The sequence below is a fragment of the Myotis daubentonii genome, chromosome 3 (assembly GCF_963259705.1).
Source record: "Myotis daubentonii chromosome 3, mMyoDau2.1, whole genome shotgun sequence".
In the NCBI taxonomy this organism is placed as follows: domain Eukaryota; kingdom Metazoa; phylum Chordata; class Mammalia; order Chiroptera; family Vespertilionidae; genus Myotis; species Myotis daubentonii.
In genome coordinates this window covers 177,599,776-177,617,893 of record NC_081842.1, presented here as the reverse complement: position 1 = coordinate 177,617,893, position 18,118 = coordinate 177,599,776, and the positions used below count along the sequence as shown (strand labels likewise).

General features: G+C 42.3%; 1 protein-coding gene across 1 annotated transcript in view; it reads right to left on the bottom strand.

Moving 5' to 3' along the window:
• Positions 1-868: 868 nt before the first annotated feature.
• The window catches only part of C3H1orf87 (chromosome 3 C1orf87 homolog), a 77,162-nt gene continuing 59,912 nt past the window's right edge, over positions 869-18,118 (bottom strand). The window contains exons 9-11 of the mRNA XM_059686089.1: positions 14,077-14,156; positions 10,355-10,562; positions 869-1,245 (exon numbers count right to left, since the gene is read on the bottom strand). Of these exons, the coding sequence (XP_059542072.1) occupies positions 1,085-1,245; positions 10,355-10,562; positions 14,077-14,156 (449 nt within the window). The 3' untranslated portion in view covers positions 869-1,084. The remainder of the gene's footprint in view (positions 1,246-10,354; positions 10,563-14,076; positions 14,157-18,118) is intronic.

Sequence of the window (18,118 nt, the reverse complement as noted above, 5' to 3'; positions counted from 1 at the left end):
TTTCTCTGGGCAACTCGAGGATTATAGAAATGAAAGCAAGTTAGACCAAAGGGCCCTTAGAGGTCATTTATGTTAGTGGATCCAAATTATTTTGTTCATAAGGTTTTGTTTAAAAGACTTTATGAGACACCTGCTGTATACGATGGATAAAAGAGGGTACTCAGAGAGCTTTCTGTTTGCTTTTTCCCTTAAACCCAACTTGTCCATGCAGATGAGAAAACCAGGATCCAGGTCACTCGGCATTAATGATGGTCCTGGGAACACATTTGTATCTGAAGTCCTGGACCAGTGTTCATCAGTGAGCTCGTGCTACCTGTGGTCTGTGTGTGTTGGTGTGGGAGGTGCTGAGTTGAGGGTGGGGGGATGTTAATGATAGAAGAACTGAAAATTGCTGGAAAGTTTTACTTGATGTTTCTGCCAAAAGAAGTGAAGAAAATGCTTCCTATTTCTAGAATTCTTTGTCTCAGGAGTACCTCCTCAAAACTTCTACCCAGTACTCTGGGAAAACATCCCTGTAGACAGTGTAACATTATCTAGTACTAGAGAAAACACTGGGCTTGTTCAGAAAACCTCAGTTGGAATTCTACTTCTTAGTAGTAAGATAATATATTGTTAATAGTTTTATTTTTCCTATAATGTGGAAATCTTTTCCAGAACAGTAACTTATCCAACAACGATGTATTTAGATCTATTATGTGACAGGCATTCTGGGGAATTGACAACATCTAGCCTGTTTTTTACGATATGAAAATGCAGGGTTTGCAAAAACACAGCTTGATCGGCAATGTAGAAAAAAATATGTAATATTCATAATAAGCTTTATTAGAATAGAAGGGGATTTTAAGAAGTTGGATTCTTGCCACCTCAGAAGAGAAAACCTGACTTTCTCGGATCACTTTGAGCTGCTTATAAGCGAGCATCACAGCCAGAAACCAAGGCCAAGTCCAAAGCATCTACATTAGCTGCATCGGCCTGCACCCTGACAGTGCCTGCCTCCACCACTACACTCCGGCTGGGGATCAACACGTGTGCGGGTAAAAAGGGAGATAAAGGAAACATCTGTTCTCACAATATGGGCTTGTTATCATAGCTCCTTTAAGTACCGGAGTGCTGGTTCCAAGAGCATATTTTCTCCGGAACGGAATCTCCTCAAGGCCTGGTCAATTTTCCGAGGGCTCAGGGACAGGTTGTAAATGAGGTTGTAGTTGTGAATGAGGCGCCTGGCTCGTTCCTTCTCCAGGACTCCTGTTATAAGGTGGGGTTGGTGGGACGTTTTTAAAAGAGGATGGAGAAAACAAAAAAGAATACAAAATGTATTAGCTTGAATGACTTTGGAGTAACCATGAAATACTAATATTTTGTAACTTTAAGCTACTTAAAGATCAAGTGACACCTTTAAAAGATATTTCTAGTCCAGGTATGCATCATAGATGCCAGGAGGATTTTTAGGGTGACTTTGGGGAGAGGAGATGGGGGTGCCAGTAAAATCTGTAGATAGATTCTAAAGCAATTTAAGCATGTTCTTTGTAGCCATAAAACTTAAAAAGCCAAGTTTTGAATTAGATGGGGTGTTTGCTAAAAAGAGTTTTTAATTGTTCTGGTTTATTTTTATCGGTTTAGTATCCTATATAATAAAGAGCTAATACGCAAATGGTCATCACACCCTCGCGCCCTTGTTCCCGGGGCTGGGGGACCAGAGGCTGGGCCAGGGGACCTGAGGCTGCGCCTCCCGCCCTGGCACTGGGGCCAGGGGACCTGAGGCCATGCCCCTGGTCCCGGCATCAGGCCAGGGAACCTGAAGCTGTGCTGGGGGACCTGAGGCCATGCTCCCCGCCCAGTGGGGCTTGATAGGTGACCTGAAGCTGCACCCCCCACCCTGTGGGGCTTTATGGGGGTGGGGCTGGCTGGGTCTGGGTCTTGCGTGATTTGGAGGCATACTCAGGTGGGTGGAAACTTAACTCTAGGTCCCATGGCACATCCAAGACTCTGACAGGAGGGAGATTTTCATGTACACTTTACTAATTTTCTTTCATCTCTGACACTTATATTATAGAGAAAGGGCAAAAGCAATATTAAAATATTTCCTCTAATTAATTCCCTTTTAATGTGCACTAATTTCGTGCACTGGGCCACTAATCTAAACATATACCTAAACATGCAGGATTCAAAAAGCACATTTTTATGCCTTTCTGGAAATGTATTTGTTGTGACTCCTTTCAGCTTGCTGTGTAATCACAGGTAAACCACATAACTCCTTGTGGCTCAGAGTCTGAATCTGTCTAACAGAGATGGCGATGTTTATCATTATAGGATTTACTCTGGTATCCACATGTTGTATATACCGGTGCCAACGTGTTTCCCATGGTAAGGTTAGGTAGGTTTCAATAGTTGCAAAGAGTTTAAGTGTAGAACATTCCATCAGCCAAGACCAACAACTCATTCATATGCCCCTAATTGTGAACTTACATATGTCAGACACTGTGGTTGGGAATATGAAAGGTTTATAAAGGTGGTCTATTACCTCAGGAAACTTCCAACCAGTTGGAGCTAAAAGATATGCAAAAAATTAACTAAAGTGCAAAAACAATAACAATAATGGCTGATACTTGTATATAAACTAGAGGCCTGATGCATGAAATTTGTGCACTGGGGGGGAGGGTGTCCCTCAGCCCAGCCTGCACCCTCTCCAATCTGGGACCCCCTCGGGGGATGTCCGACTGCTGGTTGTCAGACATCCTTCTCACAATCCAAGACTGCTGGCTCCCAACCACTCGACTGCCTGCCTGCCTGATTGCCCCTAACCGCTTCTGCCTTCCAGCCTAATCACCCCCTAACCACTCTCCTGCCAGCCTGATTGATGCCTAACTGCACCCCTGCCAGCCTGATCACCCCCAATTGCCCTCCCCTGCTGGCCCGGTTACCCCCAACTGCCCTCCCCTGCAGGCCTGGCTGCCCCAACTGCCCTCCCCTGCTGGCCTGGTCACCCCCAACTGCCCTTCCCTACTGGCCTGATGGCCCACAACTGCCCTCCCCTGCCGGCCATTTTGTGGCTGTGGGCACTGCCATCTTTGAGGGTGTGGTAGTCACTTAGCATATTCCCTCCTTATTAGCTGTGGGTGCCACCATCTTTGAAGGCGGGGCAGTCAATTAGCATATTCCCTCCTTATTGGCTGTAGGTGCCGCCATCTTTGCGATGGCATGAGGGTCAATTAGCATATCTCCTCTTTATTAGATAGGATTCACCATGTTTCAGGCACCCCTACAAGCATTTTACCAATAACAATTCATTCAATCCCAATGAGAACCCATTTTACGGAGTGAAAAACAGACGTGGAGATGGCAAGTCAATTGTCCAAGGTTGCTCGGGTCCATGCATTAAATCACTCCTCTAGATTATAGAATTAGGGGAAGGACAGTGTTTCTAATCAGGCTCATATTTTTTCCTGGATATGTTCCTTGATTGTGAAGCTCTATGCTAGTGGTATAAATGAGAAGATTTTAAATATAGGGATGAAAGATACATCCCTTAGACGTTGCTTTACTACTTTGCTGTACTTGTGCAGACTGTAGTAAATGATTGTAAAATTCTTTCTCAAAGACTCCAGAGGTGGTCCCCTGATAATTTATCAAAAGCCACTGCCAGGCCATGAGAGAGACGTCTAGTGGATGCCTGTCATGTCTGTGTAAGTTACCAAATACTGTTCGTATTGGAATGTGTAAGGACTGTTAAGCAAGATGTGCCCCTCTGAGCTCCCATCCAATGGGTGTTTTTATCAGTGGAATACAGACATGTGGTCCTAATGTGATTTATTCCTTCCACTTCTGTTCTGTTGTCCAGTCCTATTCTATATCCTGCCCATCCTATCCTTGTTTGTTTGTTTCTATCCTATTCAGATTTGTTTATTGTCTATCTCTTCTATTAGAATGTTGGTCCTTTCCTCTGCAGAAATCTTTTTCTTTGATGTTGGCCAAGGGCATCTCTGCAGATCTCTGGATTAGCTGGCTGCTGTTGATCTGGCCTGGAATTGATCCCTCAGGACACTTTCTCATACCCTGTCTTTGGAGTAAGTGTCTGCCTGGGAAAAGTGCTTTAACCTTTTGAGCTGTGGTTTCTTTGACTTTAAAATAGGGATAATAAAATTGTATAAAAAAATCAGTAAAATAGCAAGTGCTTAGCAAAAGGCCCAGAACTAGTAAGCACTCATTAATGCAGTTAATACCAGAGAATAATGATAGCAATTGTAACATCCACATTGTTTCAAATATATAAGAATTATTTTAATAAAAAGAAATAATTAAAAATATATATCCATATACACTTCAGTGTATATTTTAATTAAAAATTTAAAATAATGTTAGCATATTTAGGAATCACCACTACTGTGTGTGTGTGTGGGAGGGCACATTTTCTACTATTTTATAAGCTTTACCATTGGTAGGGGCTCCCTACTGTCAAAAGTCCATTGCCTGCCTTGGTTGAGTGGTTGGTTGGAGTGTGGTTCCATACCCCCAAATGTTTCAAGTTTGATTCCTGGTCAGGGCACATACCTAGTTTGTGGGTTCGTTCTCTGGTCGGAGCGTAGAGGAAGCAACTGTTCAGTGTTTCTCTATCACATCAATATTTCTCTCTCTCTCTCTCTCTCTCTCTCTCTCTCTCTCTCTCTCTCTCTCCCCCTCCTTCCCTCCCTCCCTCCCTCTGTCTCTAAAAACCAATTAAAAAACAAAACAAAACATATCCTCAGGTGAGGATTAGAAAAAAAGTCCACTGACTGGAATTTGTATCTGTCTGATTTACAGTCATTAGGGGCTGCCCACAGCAGCTGCCTAAAATAACCCTTACAATCCACCTTAGTGATAGAAAGCTGGTCCTTCTCCCACCAGAATCAAAATGAAAGAAATAATAAGAACCTCCTTAGCATCCACTTCATTCTATAGTTCACAAAGAACGTTCAGATCTCATGTGATTCTTTCTCAAATCTGGGAAGTACATTTTATCATTATCTGTCCTCTTTTATAATGGAGGAAAAGGCTCACATAATATAAGTGATTGGCTTTCAGGACTCAGAAATTGGTAACATCTGAACTTGAATCTAGGTTTTTTTTGGTAAAAGTCAACAAAGCAACAAAAGTAACTCATGTCCTTTCTGGTATATCATGGAAGTTTGGTGTATTGGGAAGTCCAATAGATCTGGATTTGAAGTATGGTTCAACTTCTACCTTGAACTAGGCTTTCTTCTCCATAATAAGGACACTAATTCCTTCAACATGTGGTTGATATGAGGAGTTAGTGAGGCAGTGCATGTAAAGTCTAGACCGGGGTGGGCAAACTTTTTACTCGAGGGCCACAATGGGTTCTTAAACTGGACCAGAGGGCCGGAACAAAAGCATGGATGGAGTGTTTGTGTGAACTAATATAAATTCAAAGTAAACATCTACACTAATAAAAGAGAAAAATGGTAATTGACGTACGACGATACCCTTTTCATTGGCTAATCAGGGCTATATGCAAATTAACTGCCAACTATGATTGGCAGTTAACTGCCAACTAAGATTGGCAGTTAACTGCCAACAAGATGGCGGTTAATTTGCATATGTAGGCACAATGCAGGGAGGCGAAAGGGAAAGCAGGAAGAAGCCCCCTGCCACTGACAGTGATCGGAAACCCAGGGGGGAGCTAAGAGCTGGGGGGCAGGGCAAAGGCGGCACTGGGGCCGCCTTTGCCCTGCCCCCCAGCCATGATTGGAGAATCAGGCTCCTTTACCGCCCTGGCCAGTGATAGCAGGAAGTAGGGGTGGAGCCAGCGATGGGAGCTGGACACGGTCGAAGCTGGCAGTCCCGGGAGCTAGGGGTCCCTTGCCTGGGCCTAAAGCGGAGCCCACGATTGTGGGGCCGCTGCAGCTGCGGGTCCCCGCTGCCCGAGCCGGACGCCTCAGCCAGAGGAGTTAGGCCTGGGCAGGGGCGGAGCCTGCAACCGCGGGGAGCTGGGGGTCCCCTGCCCAGGCCTGACACCTCTGCCGGAGGCCTCAGGCCTGGTCAAGGGGCCGATCCAGTGATTGGTGATCGGAGGGTGATGAGGGTCAACTCCTCTGGCCAAGGCATCAGGCCTGGGTGGGGGGCGGAGCCGGGGATTGGGGGGATATGATGGTCCCCTTGCCCAGGCCTGAAGCCTGGGTCAGAGGCATCAGGCTTGGGCGGGGAGTGGACCAAGCGATCAGAGGGAGATGGGGGTCCCCTGCCCAGGCATGATTCCTGGGCCAGAGGCCTCAGGCCTGGGTGGGGGCCAGAGCCAGTGATCAGGGGGAGATGGGGTCCCCTGTCCAAGCCTGGCACCTCTGGTGGAGGCGTCAGGCCTGGGCAAGGGGCCAATCAGGTGATCAGAGGGTGATGGGGGTCTACGCCTCTGGCCGAGGCATCAGGCCTGGGCAAGGGGCAGAGCCAGCAATCGGAGGGGTCTGGGGGTCCCCTGCCCAGGCCTGATGCCTGGGCCAGAGGCATCAGGCCTGGGCTGGGGGCAGAACCAGTGATGGGGGGAAATGAGGGTCCCCTGCCCAGGCCTGACACCTCTGTCAGAGGCGTCAGGCCTGAGCAAGGGGCTGATCCTGCGATTGGAGGGTGATGGGGGTCAACGCCTGAGGGCTCCCAGTATGTGAGAGGGGGCAGGCTGGGCTGAGGGACACTCCCCCCCACCCCGACACCCAGTGCACGAATTTCGTGCACCGGGCCCCTAGTCATTACATAAAAGGGTATGGTATTTTTTTTTTTTAGTTTTATTCATTTCAAACGGGCCGGATCCGGCCCATGGGCCATAGTTTGCTCACGACTAGTCTAGACCCACCCAGAGAATGTCCTTGAGGGCTCTCATTGCATTCTGTCACTTTGAACTCTAAAATACTTTTCACCCAGTCTTTATTTCACTGGGAAAATTCCAAATCTACCATTCATCCCAACATTTATCTCAACTTCCTTTCCTTCTTTAGAAAATATGACCAGTTATCCAGTCATTTCTTATTCCTTCTACTCAAGGGTATTTTCTTGACAACCCCCATTAGAAAATAAGCACAAAGTAGGTTCCCAGAAACGCCAATTTGATGATGGATGGTCTGCCTTCATCCTGAATGGAGGACACCCTGGCCTACATATTTCCTTGCACATAATAAAGAACAGTGATTCATCAGTGGGCAAAATAGGTATCATCTGCTCAGTGTCTAGAATGGGGCAGTGGTGGTTTGCTAAATACTGGGGTTAATATGCCAACAAAATGACTTCAGTTAATCCTCTTTCCTAATTAAAGATAGTAATAGATGTTTCCAGATCTGCCTGACACATTCCTTGGCTATTGAGGAACTACTGAATTTCATAGAAACAGAGAAACAGACATAAATAGTAAAGAGGCCATGAGAAAGGCATTTCAGATCTGTTGGAATCTGCCTCCAAAGTCAACAAAATGCCGTTTTTCCTCAGAACAGTTCAGAAGCATGAGAAAGGTCCTGGTCTTTGGGGAGTCTCTTAGCAACTAAGTTTATGATCCATCATCCATCATCGTAAGTCAGCATTTGTTTCTTTGAAAATGTCTTTTATTTCTATTCAGTTTTCTGTTTAATTTTGTTTCATTTTTGTTTGTAACTCATCACCACTCTCACAGTACTGGTCTGAGTACCTAGAGTAATGATTATTTCAATAATCTTTTAATCTCCTTTTCTCCAGTAACTTCCCTAAATGATCTATCTCAGCTTTCCTTGTGTTCTCCTCTGGGTGAACCTTTGCTGAACACTGGGTAGAGAATGAAGCCCCACCCTAGCTCTCAGGATTCATAATAGTGTCTCAACTTCACTATTCAAACAACATGAGTCTCGAGTTCTGACCTGTTCACTCCCTTTGCCACACTTCATTCCAACCTCCAAACTTTGGGGAAGATGGTTTCAAACTTGGAATGCCCTACCCACTTATCCAAAGTCGACTGCTCCTCAGGCTAATCTCAAGCTCTCTTTTGCATTGAGCCCTCTCTGAGTACCCTAGCTCACATTAGACAATGAGTTTCTGTTCATCTTTCTCACTGTCCTTTGGATTCTTTAACTCTTATTTGTGTCTTTACTTGTAATAATCTACTATATGCTGTTTTTTTTTTTTTTTTTTAAAGATGGTACCAAACTATTGCTAGTCTCTGTGTCTTACCTTCTTACTTAAATGCCTATTGAGGTCAGAGACCATGTCTCATTCTTTCTTGTTTCCCTCCCATTCCAGCCTCAAGCACAGTGCTGGTCTCATAAAAAATGCTTAATAAATGATTTTCTGATTCAGCTAAATAAATTTTCGTTGGAAATTTTTATCTTTTCCTTTCTTTGTTATAATTATTAAAAGTCCTTGGGTGATGGAGGGTAGTTATACTTCATGTGGTATATATTTTATTTCCTTTGGAAATTCAAAACAAAATGAAACAAAAAGAAAAAGAGAGAATGAAAAGACAGGCATTGACATTGTTGTATAATTACTTCTAGGGAGTACTGATGTGTATACTAACTCTTTAAAAATTAATTACTTTCAGTTTTATTGAAATATAACAGTGTGTGAATTTAGGATGTACAATGTGATGATTTGATACATGTATATATTATGTTTACCACAATAAGATTAGTTAAAACAACTTTTACTTCACATAATCACCATTTCATTGTTGTTGATACTGTTATGGTGAGAGCATAAAAACTGTACTCTCATACCAATTTTCAAGTATACAAAGAGTATTGTTTAATCACCACCCTACATATTAGATCCTCTGAACTTATTGATCTTATAACTGAAAGTTTGCACTCTTTGACCAATGTCTCCCCATTTTCTTTAGCAACCACAATTATAATCTCTATTTCTTTGAGTTCAATGTTTTTAGATTCCACATATCATACACTAACTCTTCATGAACCACAATATGTGATTAAATACAACAGTTTCAGTCCATGTGCTTTTTCATAATCTCCCTCCTTTCCATTCCCCAAGTCTCTGAATTCTGGAATTCATTCTCTCACTTGGACATTGCAATGGCCTCTGTTCCCTTTTTCCTGCTTTCATCTTCTTTATTCATTCACACCATCGAGGATCTTTATGAAATACAACTTTATCACATACCCACCTGCTTAGAAACTACTCACTGTCCTTTCATTAAGTTCAAATTCTCTGGTCCAGCATTTAAGAGCTTCCTAGATCTGGTCCCATCCCATATTTCCACCTCTATCAGTTAATATTCTTCTTTAAAATTTTTATTATTTTATTTTTAAGTTATATATTTATTTTTTGTTTTAATTTATAGTTGACATTCAATTACTATTCTTAATAGCACCTATATTCTACCCAAACCTCCTTGCATTGAGCTTTACACATAATACTTTGCTTGGCCAACTTGCACCTTTGCCAGGAAGGACGCCGTATTTCATTCTTTTATCTTAATGATCCATTTCACATTATGATCCAGTCCTTGATTACTTCACTAGGAAGGAATTGTCCTTTCTCTGAATACCCACATAGCACATTCTAATGGCATTTAGCACCTTCCATCTTGGATTTAGTTATTTGTGTACATTCATGCATTTATTTGCTGCCTCAAAATTATGTTAAACAGAATTGTGCAAGGTGCTGGGGTAAAAAGGTAATGTAATCTACTGGTGAGATAGTACTAAGCCCTTAGACTAAACATAAAAAATACTCTATGTCCAATATGATAATGTATATTAAAGAACTCTGAGAGACCAGACAAAGGTTTGCCTAGGTCTGTCTGGGGAAATCAGGGAAGTCTCCGAGGAATAGAGCTTTAGTTCCAACATATAAGATTTATAGGTATTAAGTAGTCAGGTGGAAAAGATGGGAGGTGTCAGGCGGTGGGTTAGGTAGAAAGGAGGGAAACAGATCAGATGGAGGGTTAGAAAAGGCAGGCTTTAGGACAAAGCAAGGCAAGTCTGAGGAAGGCAAGTTATTCATTATGACTGGGTAAGATATGCTGAAAGAATAACAATTGAATGAGAAGAGACTCATCAGTCAGGTGGATAGGACCTAGGTTTTGCCTTGCTAAGAAGTGTGGAGTTAGCCTGTCAGCAGGCATGCTGAAGTATTTTATTTAGGAGAATGAGATTGGATTATAGACTCAGGTAGTAGAGTGGAGGGAAGATCAGGGACACAAGGAAACTGCAAGTAGCCTGGTGGGGGATTCATTCATGTCTTGATTCATCTTTATATTTCTTGATTGTGCTCAGCACAGCACCAAGCATTAGGTTTATATGGAAATTGTATTTTTTAAGAAGTGAAAAAAGATGTGTCCACTTTCAGACTAGAACATGAAGAGAAAGGTATATCAGCTTCACACACTCACCTGTATTACTCAGATCACACAGGTAGAGGGCATTTTCTAGCTTCCTGAACCTGTCAATCCACATCTCACATTCTTCAGATTTGTTCTCCATCACTGGACTCACAAATGGCTGTGAGACTGGTCTGATTGCCAAAGAGCTCAGGGGATCTTTGGGGGCTGACATCTCAGCAGGAAGGTTTTCTGGCTGCAGCTCCTCTTTGGGAGACTTCTACCAAAAAACACACAAGCATCTCACTGGCAGCACATTCACCACCCAGAGCGCCTCCAGTCTTTTGGCCAGAGACGAGGCCACACAACTAGTATGATTTATTGCAAGGTCTGGCTTTATAAAAGTAGGAGGATGAGTTTCAAATCCTCAGTGCCATAGGACCATATCTGCCAAGTCTTGTTGGACGTAAACTACTATCTGAGTGTGTGTGTGTGTTTTCAAGGAGAAGGGTGAAATCATGACTTTTATTTGGTTTGCATTTCTGATTTACACAAAACAAAGTTTTTGTAACTGGCTGAGCCTTTTCATGATGTTTTAGTCTTCATATTAGTGGCACCAAAAGGACAAGGGCTTCAGGAAATGGTTACAACATCTTGATGGGGAAACCTCTGGATCATGAATGTGAGTTTCTTGACAAAGAGTGGTTGAAACAACAGTGCTATTACCTTAGGCTAGTGGGCTCATTATAACAGGCCATAAAGCACCTGTAGTTCTGTCCATTTCATTCATTTAACAAAGGAAGTTGAGGTGAGTGGAAGTGACTTACTAAGATCTTACATTGAATGATAGACAGAACTAGAGCAACGGTGTAGAGGTTATGTCTAGTTCATCTTGGTAATATAACCCCATGTTCAGTATAAAATAAAGATTTTTTAAAGAATAAATTTAAAACAAGTCTGAACAAACAAGTCTCAGTGGGGCCATCCTGTCACCTACCATGTAGAGAGCAGGTTATATTTTGATCTACCCAGCTCCACTTTTCCAGGAATTGCTGCTCTCTATATGGTTGTAGAGAGAACCGAAATATATCTAAGTACTTAGTATAGGTCTGAGCATCTAAAATAAAATATATCAATAAACACATTAGTGATATTGGAAATATTTGTGAGAGGTAAAGACAGAGAGGTAGACAAACGGAGATCTCTGGGTGAGAGGTAGGTACTCTAGCAGGTTTTCCACTGTGTACTGGAAATGAGCAAAAGCTGGTCAGTTGAGATATAGATGATAGATAGATCAATAGATAGATAGATATAAATAGATAGATAGATAGATAGATAGATAGATAGACAGATAGATAGATAAGAGAGATATAGAGTTGACAGAAGAGAAGAGAGAAAAGATAAAGGAAGTTATGATAATGTTTAAGAACCTGATTTTAGTTCATTGTTACCTTCTAACTTTAGGGAGCATAATATGCTTCTCTATTCATCCAATAAATAATGTTGGTAGAGTTGATTCTCATAATTGCAACCCAAATAATCTTAACTAATTTGCCATAGAAGTATGCCTCTAACTTGTGTATAACATCTGTGCTTCCCCCCAACTTTCAAATACCTGAGTTTTTCCAATATTGTACCTTTGTTTCAAACTTCTCACTTATAAGCTATGAAAAAAATCCAATAGCTCTAAACAATAGTAATTGCAATAAGAAGCCAAGTTTTGAGTTTGTTAACAAATGTGGATTCAGCTGCTGCTGGGGATGTGAAGAATTGCTTCATTTGAAATAACAGAATGATATGAAATTGAACCCATATGGATGATCAGCAACCAGTAAATTTTTAAGAGATTAATATTAAAAACTCCACTTTAGTCCTAGCCAGTTTGGCTCACTGGATAGAGCGTCAGCCTGGGGACTGAAGGGTCCCAGGTTCGATTCTGGTCAAGGGCATGTACCTTGTTTGCGGGCACATCCCCAGTGGGGAGTGTGCAGGAGGCAGCTGATCGATGTTTCTCTCTCATCGATGTTTCTAACTCTCTATCCCTCTCCCTTCCTCTCTGTAAAAAATCAATAAAATACATTTTTTAAAAAATCCACTTTAATAAAATCAATTTTTGGAAAAGCTGCAAGCTACATAAAGAAAATTGCGTGGTAAGTGAGTCTTATACTTGTTAGAGCTTTGGGTCAATTTAGAAATCTGAAGGAAGCTTTAGATTATCTACCCAGGTAAAAGCACATTTGTATACAGCTTGGTGGATATTTAGAGGATCCAAAGAGATCCTTGGAGGTGAGAAACTGATTTTAAATAACTTTATATTTCTTTAGATAGTTCAACATTCTGTTTGACCACTAAAGACAGGGAAAGGGTAAATTTGTATGGACCCAAATTAAGCTCAACTCACTCACTCACACATCTTATACTGTTTTGGTCCCATTGCATCTAAATGAAGGCCAAATTCCTTGCTCGGCACACAAGACCATTCAAGTTCTTGCTCTTGCTATCTTCTTTCAGTCCTACTTATTCATATTTTTTCTCCAGCCACATAGAACCAGAGAAAAATGAGGTTGTTTTATGCCTTATACATGCTGTTCCCTCTTGCCACTTATGCATTGATAGGTTGGGCTCCTCCTACTCATCCTTCAAGACAGGAGTCTTATTTCACTACTTGTGGGAAGCCTTCCCTGGCAGCTGGGTGAGGGGCAGTTCTTTGCAGCTCCTTTATCCACTATAGCTCTTACTGTGGGCTGTTATAATAGTTATTAGAGTATCTCTCGCTTCCGCCAGAGAACTGGAGACTGGGCCTGTGGCATAGTCACTTATATGCCTGCAAGGTCTGGTTAGTGGCTGGAACATGGTTCTTAAGACATGCTTACTGGATGAATCAGTGAATGAGTGAGTGATTTTATTTGGGGCAATAAGAAAGTTGCTTTACCAAACCTCCGCTTCAATTTCCCTTTCTGAATTCTGTTGATACAGGGATGTGAGAAGAATCAATTATTGCAGAGCTGCAGCAAAACCCTCCAAAAGAGGCAAAATAAAAGAGCAAAGTCTATTTTTCATAATCTTATTCACAACAGACTTAACACTCAAGGAGAAAGCATTTGCTGCTGTTTCCTGCATGGCAAGTGGCTTGCCAAAATGGATACTATTTTTCTAAAATATTTCAAAGTGTGAAGTGCATGAAGAGGCCTCCCGTCATTTTAAGATGAATTATGTTCTAATCCGGGCATTTTAAAAACAACAACAACAGAAAAACTCAGGCTGGTTTTCAATTCTGTCTGCATCTCCTCCTGGCTAAGTGCTGGGGATATTAAAACAGATTTTTACTGCTTGCCAGATTTTTTTTTTTAAAGCAAAGAAAGAACCCATTATATTTTAAAATGTGATGTCTGGCGAGAAGGTCACCCTCCGTTTCTGGAAGCTGGGCTGAAAATGTTAAAATAGGTCTCCTGACCACCCTTTATTTTGATGGCAGCTGGTGGATGGGTCACAGGCTTTGGAGGGACACCTGTGCACGTGCTACAGGTCCAGTTTCTTGGGGCAGATGGCACGCCTGTCACCAAGTGGTGATGAGGTCTCTGCATGCATGCTGGCTAGGACAGGGACCAGCCCACACTCTAGGAGTTCTGCTTCCCTTCTTTGCTGGAGGAGAGTCTCAAAGTCAAAGATAGTCTGACATCAAGGCATTGGGTGGAAATAAAAAACCCAGAAGGGAGGGCCCCACCCCGCATCAGAGACCAGAAGGGGAAGGACCGGTGAAGCCCTCCCCGAGCTGCATACACACAGGTGCGTACCATATGTTCGGTTTTGCCCTGAGACATCTCAGGAACTTCAGCCTGTACTGCGGTGGCAGGGGTTTCCTTTCCTTCCTTCCCTGGACAAGAAATAGAAAATGGAAGGGTTTAGTTTGGTCTTTTCATTTTAATACATACACACATGCTCCCAGGCAAAGAAGATGTTGAGGCTCTGCTATATGGCTGGCACTCTGTTGGGTGGTGGGGATATGCTGGTGGGTAAGAAAGGCCGATTCCTGGCCTGATGGAGCTCTCAAAAGGGAGGCAGATGCTACATAACTACTCAAAATGATCATTTCATTACCAACTATCATAAACACAACACAGGAGAATGTAAAAATATTTAAACTTATTTTGGGGTATGTGTGAGTGTTAGAGGATCAAAGAAAGCTTCTTGGAGGAAGTGACACTTAAACTGGGGACCTGAAGTGTGAGTAGGAGTTTCCAGGCAAAGGTGATAGTGGGGTGCACATGGTACAGAGCGTTCAATAGCCTGAACCACCCTGAGTCAGGAGGGCTTTTACAGTCTGGGGAGTGGTCCTGTCTCTTAATACAGAAGCAGGCACTTCTGACTCTCCCTCCACACAGGTGTGTGCCTGAAGTTCAGGTAAAACCTTTGTCTTCTCCCTTCCTTGCTCCTTTCAGTGGTCAGAGATCCTGTGCAGGAAGATGTTTGAGTAGCATCCTTAACCCAGGGATTCTACAGGTTGCTCAGTTGGCTGTCTTCATGGATAGAAGAAATTTCATTAAGATTCAGGAAAAAGACACAAAGACCTTCTACTAAAACCATCTAAGAGTTATTGTGAGTATTCCTCATTCATCACTTATACCTTTCATCAGACTTGAGACTGATTTCTTTTACAAATCTGTGCGATGACCACACAGTCCAGATTTCTGGTTGCTTCAACTCCAGTATGTAATGCAGATTCAAATATGCCAGTGGTTCTCAACCTTCCCAATGCCCTTTAATATAGTTCCTCATGTTGTGGTGACCCCCAACCATAAAATTATTTTCGTTGCTACTTCATAACTGAAATTTTGCTACTGTTATGAATTTTAATGTAAATATCTGATATGCAGGATGTATTTTCATTGTTACAAATTGAACATAATTAAAGCATAGTGATTAATCACAAAAACAATATGTAATTATATATATGTGTGTGTGTGTTTTCCGATGGTCTTAGGCGACCCCTGTGAAAGGGTCGTTCGACCCCCAAAGGGGTTGTGACCCACAGGTTGAGAACCACTGAAATATGCCATTAAGAAATACATACTGCTTCTGAGTTGGGTTTCACTATCCTTTATAATAAAAGGCTAATATGCATATTGACCTAACAGCAGAACAACTGGTCGCTATGACACACACTGATCACCAGGGGGCAGATGCTCAATGCAGGAGCTGCCCCCTGGTGGTCAGTGCACCAGAAGACGAGCTCACAGCTGGCAAGTGCAGCAGCAGTTGCTGGAGCCTCTCCCACCTCCGTGGCAGCGCTAAGGATGTCCGACTGACGGCTTAGGCCTTCTCCCTTAAGCTGTCAGTCGGACATTCCCTGAAGGCTCCTGGACTGTGAGAGGGCACAGGCCAGGCTGAGGGACCCCCCTGAGTGCATGAATGCCGTGCACTGGGCCTCTAGCTTTTCAATAGTTCTGACTCCTTTCTCTACTGGCTGCATGACCTTGGTCAAGTTACTTGACCTCTTTGTGTCTCAATTGCGACTTCTGTAAAATGTGGAGAATGCCACCTAGAGGTGACTGTGAAAATTAAATGAACTAGAAAAGATAAAGCAAATACCTGGAGCATAGCCAGTGTTCACTAAACGTTAATTAATAGAATTACCTATCTAAGGATGTTTATATAAATAAATTCACCCACCAGATTAAAAAGCCATTTGTTAGACTTTTCACACCACACCTGAAAATCATTAAGAATCTTCTCCCTTAGTTTCTTGATGGAGAAAACAATTCGATTTCATAATCTTCTCTGAAGCCCCAGCACTCAGCATTAGAATAAGGACTCAATGCATGCTTGTTGACTAAGTGAATAACCTTGTGCCTTAATTTGGAGTTTGATAAATAAAATCACTAAATATATAGTTCTGTTTCTCTAATTCCTTTTCAGACCCTAGAAGAGAAGGAGTTTTCTCTGTATTTCTGTATCCTCCCATACTTAGCCCAGCCGCCATATAGAGTAAAACTTAATGAGGATCTTGATGACAGCCAGTTAGGCCTGCCTCTTCCAGGCAGGTCTAATTTCATCTGCTGAAAACTTAAGTTGTCATGGGAACTCGTCATCACTTAGTAGCAATGGCCCCTGCTTATTTCAACCAGAATGTAAAGGAAGCTTTCTGTTTCCTGTAAATGAAAAGAGGTTCACATTATTCTGAATCATAGAGTCAGAGAGTTAAGGGGATTCTAGAAACAGTATATAGCATAAGGGCAGAAAGGTGGATTTCGGTGTCAGACCCGAATGCTAGTTCTGCTTCTTCCCTTTACAAGCTTTCGGATTTTAATTTTGTCATTTGTGAAAAGGGAATGATATCAGCAATTTGCAGTAACGTGGGGATTTTTAAAAATTGCCTTACATGGGGAAGATGCTCAAAACAGGACTTGTTATTTGTTGTTGTGTTATCTATAATAATAAGAGCATAATATGCTAATTAGGCTGGACAGCCGAATGACCTTCCAGATGAAGCCGGGGCTGTGAGGGCCGAGCCCCTTGCACGAATTTTGTGCATTGGGCCTCTAGTTATAATTATGTGACCTTAAGCATATCTAGAAGAGGATTTAACATTAAGTAGGATGTGCCAGGCATTCTTCTGGGCGCTGTTCATATGCATTATTCCTTTTAGTATAAGGTCTAGAATCTAGACTTTGTCCTAGTTCAGTTTCTCTTTACTGTCTGCACTTCTGAAATTTCTTTTAGGAGAAAATACATGCTAGTCGTCCTGGTGTTTTTTAAGTTTCTCTGTCTCCCTCTTAATACCTATAAGCATATAAAAAGCTAATGATTTGCACATGTAAAAATCGGTGGAGAAACCCCAAGGCAGAGCTATTTTTTTTTTCTTTCTAACACAGCAGGAAGGATAAATAATAACCATCTGTCTAGTCTGCCAGCTGAACATTTGTACTGGAGGAAATCAGCCAAGCTGGCTTCTAGAGATTTCCAGGTGTTGGAAGGGTCAGGTTTTACAGGGCTTCCCGTGGTTTCTGATAGTTACACATCCAGTGCTCCCATTCCTCCCTCCCCTCACTCTCCCTGTCCTCCCCCGTCCACTGACTCCCCGCAAATAATTTGAATCAGTGGTCTTCAGTGCTGGCTGCTAACATGCTCATACCTGGGGAGCTTTAAACATTACCAATTCCCAGGCATCACACCAGGCCAATGAAATCAGAATCTCTAGGGGTGAGAACCCAGTTCAGGACTTGTAAAGAATTCCCTAGATAATTCTCAAGTGAAGCCAGGGTAGCTAAACACTGACCTCAATGGACCTACTGATGAAGTTCTTGTGAGAAGGAAAACAATATATGTCAAATATCTATATATGCCAGACACTTCCCTCATGTTTTCTTATCTCAAGAATAACCCTGTGAGGTAGAAACTATCTCCATTTGACAGATAAGGAAACTGAGGCAATGCAAGTTTCAATTACCTGCTCATGACAACAGAGGTAGGGATAGGTCTGGGATTCTAATTCATTCATTTATTCAACAAGCATGTGTTAAGTGCTTACTATATACTAGGCCCAGTTCTAGGCACTATGATGCAACTATGAACAAGACATAATCTTTTCATGGAGTGTGCATTCCAGTGGTGGAGACAAACAAATAGATACATAAAATAATGTCAAATAGTGATAAATGTTATGAATACATCTAAAGCCAATTATGGGCATAGAATGTAGTGGCAGTTGCTATTTTAGACAGGGCATCTGCCAAAGGCCTCTCTGAAGTGACATATAAATAGAGCCATGAGTGAAGAAACAAGGGAGAAAGGCATGAAAATGTCTAGGGAAAGAGCATTTCAGAAAAGAACTATGGC